The sequence below is a fragment of the Triticum aestivum genome, chromosome 7A, assembly GCF_018294505.1.
Source record: "Triticum aestivum cultivar Chinese Spring chromosome 7A, IWGSC CS RefSeq v2.1, whole genome shotgun sequence".
Taxonomy (NCBI): Eukaryota; Viridiplantae; Streptophyta; class Magnoliopsida; order Poales; family Poaceae; genus Triticum; species Triticum aestivum.
In genome coordinates, this window is record NC_057812.1 from 77,849,262 (window position 1) to 77,854,890 (window position 5,629).

General features: G+C 46.7%; 1 protein-coding gene across 1 annotated transcript; it reads left to right on the forward strand.

The window, feature by feature from the left end:
- Positions 1 to 2,525: 2,525 nt before the first annotated feature.
- LOC123151792 (uncharacterized) lies at positions 2,526 to 5,629 on the forward strand. Its single transcript, XM_044571439.1, has 3 exons — positions 2,526 to 3,283; positions 3,508 to 3,796; positions 4,560 to 5,629. The coding sequence occupies exons 1-3, from the start codon at positions 2,762 to 2,764 to the stop codon at positions 4,598 to 4,600; spliced, it is 852 nt and encodes a 283-aa protein (XP_044427374.1). The 5' UTR covers positions 2,526 to 2,761; the 3' UTR covers positions 4,601 to 5,629.

A 5,629-nucleotide genomic window follows, 5' to 3' on the forward strand; every position in this document is an offset into this window, starting at 1 on the left:
TGTCATGCTTCAAGCTGCCTAGAGGGCTATGTGAACATCTAAACATGCTCATCCGGAAGTTCTGGTGGGGGAGCAAACATGGAAAATGCAAACCTAGTTGGGTCTCGTAGGAGGCGATGACACAACCGAACAGTATGGGAGGCTTGGGATTTAAAGACTTTGAATTATTCAATTTTTCACTTTTGGCAAAGCAAGCTTGGAGGATCCTACAACATCCAGAGTCACTAAGTGCTCGGATTCTTAAGAGTATATATTTTCCAGAATCATCTATACATATAGCTGAGCTAGGCGACCATCCAAGCCAGGTTTGGAGATCTATAGTTGAAGGCCGAGACATCCTAAAACTAGGGCTGATCAGAACAATCGGCAATGGCAGTTCCACCCACATTTGGAATGATAATTGGATTCCTAGGAAGGAGATGATGCGGCCTTTTGGGGCCCGAACAATAAACCCTCCCCAGATGGTCGCGGAGTTGATTGATGCCACTTCGGCCACATGGAATATCACCAGGTTGGAAGAAGTTTGTCTTCCAATTGATATAACAACGATATTGGAGATACCATTATGTACTAGCAATATCCCAGATACTTGGACATGGTTCTTTTAGAAGAATGGGTGTTTCTCAGTAAGACCAGCTTATAGAATGTTGATAGAAACCAAGTACCGGAGAGGATCATGGGTACTCCGGTAAAATCCCGATTTTACCCGGAACTCTTCCGATGTCCAAATGTAGGATTCCAATATATCAATCTTCATGTCTCGACCATTTCGAGACTCCTCGTCATGTCCGTGATCATATCCGGGACTCCGAACTACCTTCGGTACATCAAAACATATAAACTCATAAAACCGATCGTCACAGAACTTTAAGCGTGCGGACCCTACGGGTTCGAGAACTATGTAGACATGACCGAGACATGTCTCCGGTCAATAACCAATAGCGGAACCTGGATGCTCATATTCGTTCCTACATATTCTACGAAGATCTTTATTGGTCAAACCGCATAACACTATACGTTGTTCTCTTTGTCACTGGTATGTTACTTGCCCGAGATTCGATCGTCGGTATCCCAATACCTAGTTCAATCTCGTTACCGGCAAACCTCTTTTCTCGTTTCGTAATGCACTATCCCACAACTAACTCATTAGTTGCATTGCTTGCAAGGCTTATAGTGATGTGCATTACCGAGAGGGCCCCAGAGATACCTCTCCGACAATCGGAGTGAAAAATCCTAATCTTAATCTATGCCAACTCAACAAGTACCATCCAAGACACCTATAGAGCACCTTTATAATCACCCAGTTACGTTGTGACGTTTGGTAGCACATAAAGTGTTCCTCCGGTATTCGGGAGTTGCATAATCTCATAGTCATAAGAACATATATAAGTCATGAAGAAAGCAATAGCAGTAAACAAAAACGATCAAGTGCTAAGCTAACGGAATGGGTCAAGTCAATCACATCATTCTCCTAATGATGTGATCCCGTTAATCAAATGACAACTCATGTCTATGGTTAGAAAACTTAACCATCTTTGATTAACGAGCTAGTCAAGTAGAGGCATAGTAGTGACACTATGCTTGTCTATGTATTCACACATGTATTATGTTTCTGGTTAATACAATTCTAGCATGAATAATAAACATTTATCATGAAATAAGGAAATAAATAATAACTTTATTATTGCCTCTAGGGCATATTTCGTTCAATGTCCAATCGCCGTCGGCAGCTGAGTTTGATCTAGCGGCACATTAAGGTTGGAAAAAAGATAGGCGTAGGCGAGGTGGTTGGCTATCGCTTAGTGCCTAGGCAATGCTTAAGCACCCAAGGCATGCCCTAGGCGGTCGAGTATTATGTGTGGATTGAAGCTTTTTCCCTTTCCCAATCACCTAAGGAGAATTGCATGGTATACAGATTGTCATGGAAAGGCATTATTTGCACCTCTTAAGCAAGAACCCATGTGACGCACATGATCTTGAAGAACTAGAATTGATTGTAGGGTTTCTCCGTGTAAACCTTAGCTATGGCCATCCAATGAGACACTTCCGCTGGCAGTGCTTCTTTCCATTTGAAGATGACATCATCAAGATCGTATTCCGTTGAACCCAACCACTGCATCATGGCCTCAACATCGCTCGCATCTCCATCCGAGCTCGAAGCCTTTCCATACATGATGTTCCCTAGCCCGAAAGATTTAATCTACCGGACCCCTAAGCACTCCACCTCATACCAGAAAACCAAACAAGACCGGGCAGTTTGAGCGTGATCTGCAAGGGGAAAACCGGAGAAAGGGGATGAGATCCCTACGGTGGCGCTGGTCGTCACCGAGAGGAACTGGAACCCTAGGGAGAGGGAATTTCTTAACTCGTATTGTGCACGGCACCTGGACGAAGAGAATGGTTCATGATTTTTTTAGCTTTTTAGGGGCTTTTTTAGCTTATATATAAGCTGGCAAAGAGTGAAAACACCGATTTTTTCTTTTTGAAAATGAGAAAACAACGATTTTTTTTGTTGTTGAGAAAATGAGAAAACAACGAGCCGCTGGATGGAATTCCGTAGCCCAACGATTAGGCCCTGGCCCGCAAGCCCACCTAGTGCCGAAAGCTGAACCGGCCGGCACCTTGAAATACTCCGGCTTGGCGCCCGAGCGCAACCGTCCCAACCAACAGCCTTCGCTCCTCCTCTTCTCCCCGTCGCCGGAGCGCCAAGAAACCAAGAACCTCCTCTTCTCTGCAGCGGTCGATCGAGCACACGCGACCCATGGAGCAGTTCCATCACGGCCACCACGTGCGGCTGCGCAGCAGCGAGCTCGGCACGTACCTGCACGCCGACCAGGACGGACATGGCGTCTCCCTCCAGCACCGCCGGGCGTCGATGAAGGCGGCTTGGGCGGTGCACGTGTACCAGCCCCCCGAGGCGTTTGTGCCTCACCTGCTCCTCCACAGCGCCGCCTACGGTCGCTACCTCGCCGCCACGGACGAGCCGGCGCCGCAGGGCCACCGCGGGCGCCGCGTCGAGCAGCGCAACTACGACCATCCGGAGGCGGACGCACAGGGAATCATCTGGCTGGCCGTCCTGACGGCATCCAGAGACAAAGTCTTCCTCCGCAACTTCAACGGCGGCTGCCTCCGCGCCAACGGGAGGTACCGCCCCTGGAACAACGGCGCCAGTGTCGACGACGTCGACGTCAACGACATCGGCAACCTCAGCACGATGATGCACTGGGTCGTGGAGGACATCCCCGCCAGGGAGATCACGCCTCTCCTTCCACGCCCGGCTTGGGTGAGTCCCATCCCATGCCCGCTTCTTGATTCTTCCCGGATTTGCGCGAATTGGGTTCTTGGATGTTGCTAACATGCGTCCGTGTTTGACCGCAAAGATTGCAAATCCTGTTAATTTCATTCGCTTGGGAGCGATTCTTGGCTCTGTTTCTTTGATTTCTCCCATTCGTGATCGCATTCTCGAGTTCTTCGATCTGATGATGGTTCTTTGCGACTCAACTGCAGCTTACCCTCCCCGCCGTCATATCGCCGTCGCGGGTGATCGTGTACGTGTGGCTGGACGCCGACGGGACCGTCCTCAGCGAAGGCTCGTTCTCGTTCAGTGGGAGGTCCGTGTTCCGCCTGAGGAGCGAGCTGGCCAGGTGGCTCGCCGACAACGGCATCGCAATCGTGGACGCCCCCGACCTCGTCATGTGCCTCCCCACCCGTGATGGCCGCATTTCCCCACTCGTCGTCGACCTGCCCCGCAGCCTCCAGACCCTCCACATCATCGTCGTCATCGTCGGGTCGCCTGGTGAGAGCCCCTCCATATCCTCAACTTCTTACTCTTTTCCTTTAGCAGGAAACTTGTCTGAAATTACAGCAGTCTGAAAATAGTTTACTGAAACCGGTGTAGTCTGAAACTTTTGCTAATCTGTTTCAGTTAGGAGTTAAGACATGGAAATAGTCTGAACTGCTGTCGGATCATAGACATCACTAAAAGTTCCTGATTCAAATCCTCAACTTCTTACTCTTCTCCTTTGGCAGGAAACTCTTCATAGCATTTGCACTAGTCTTGAACTTGTCCGGATATTTTGTAGTACGTAATAGTAGTTTGCAGTATGAAAAATAGTTTACTGAAACCGGTGTAGTCTGAAACTTTTGCTACTCTGTTTCAGTTAGGAGCTAAGACTTGGGAAATAGTCTGAACTGCTGTCGGATCATAGACATCACAAAAGTTCCTGATTGAAAGTCACTAACAGATATGGAAACTATTGGTTTTGATGCTACTGTGCTTTGATTCAGATGATTCATCAGCTCTTAAATTTAATACTAGCAAAACCCAAATCAGTTCAGTCTGCCTAGTTCAGCTTCACAGAGAAGATAACGATTTCTGTTTCTTAGCCTACTGTAATTGTTTCGAGTAACGCGTGGACAAAATTCAGGTTCTGTTCCACAGCACAATATATTGTTTTGAGGTTTTGTACATCAGCTTCCTAAAATCTTCTTATTTAAACTTGTTGCAGTACCTGTGTTACATGACGCCTAACTGTTTAACTAATTTTCTGCTAATTCAGCTCACGCGGCGCTGCGGTACGCGGATGTCGATGCAGAGTAGAGAGATAGCCCTAGAAGTCGCCTTCCTGTCCACCTCTTCAGAAGTGTCGCCGCCTCGGAGACGACGACATTAGAACCCAGTTCCTTTCATAGAGATATGGGTTCAGGAAAACCCAGCAGTTCATTTGTTCCTGCTAGTTAAACTTGGTTTGTTCTCCTGACAGTAGGATACTTATTTGCTTGGCCATCACGGTTCTAAAGCTCTGAAACTGTTTGAGCAATGGTGCAGTGACTTTAGTCTATAATGCGTTGACAATGGCCACTACTTCAGCGTTGATAGCTGCATTTCTCTTAGGTGTCGACAGTGTAATGAACCTGCCTGAAGAACAGTTTACTGAAACTGTTGTATTCTGCAACTGCTGCTAATCTGCTTCAATTAGAACTTGGGAGCTGTCTGGATTATTGTATTAGATATAAGTAGAAGGAGTTGAATAGAAATAGTTGGTATTTGCTTTAGTTGTACAGATGATAGAAGGTTTGTCTGAAGCTAATTGGTCTACATTAGTCACATATTCACACTAAACCTTGATAAATAATTGTTTGGTTTCATACTGCTGTCCTTGATTAGCATACTCTAGAACTTGGAAACCTAAATCTGTCAAGTTTCTGTTTGATTTACCGCAAAAAAAAAGTTTCTGTTTGATTAGCGTACTGCAATCCTGATTTTTGTTTGATTTAGCGTATTGTAAAGGCTTTGAATAACTGAACCAAATTCAGTTTTTCAGGTTCTGCACATCGGCTGTCTGTCTTCTAAGTTCATTCTGCAAAACAGTTCTCTAACGGTCGCATTATCAGTGACACGACATGATACCTAAATTCCTCACTGTCTGTGCTAATTCAGCCAACACCGAACTGCGGTACCGGGATGTCAGTGCAGAGTAGAGAAAGATAGGAGCAGGACTCCTGACGGTCGCTCGACAGTCCACCTCTTCAGAAGTGTCGCCGCATGGGACACGATGACATGAGAATTCAGAATATTTTGCACTGAGATATAGGGTAGTTTAGGAGGAAAACCCAGCAGCTCTTATGT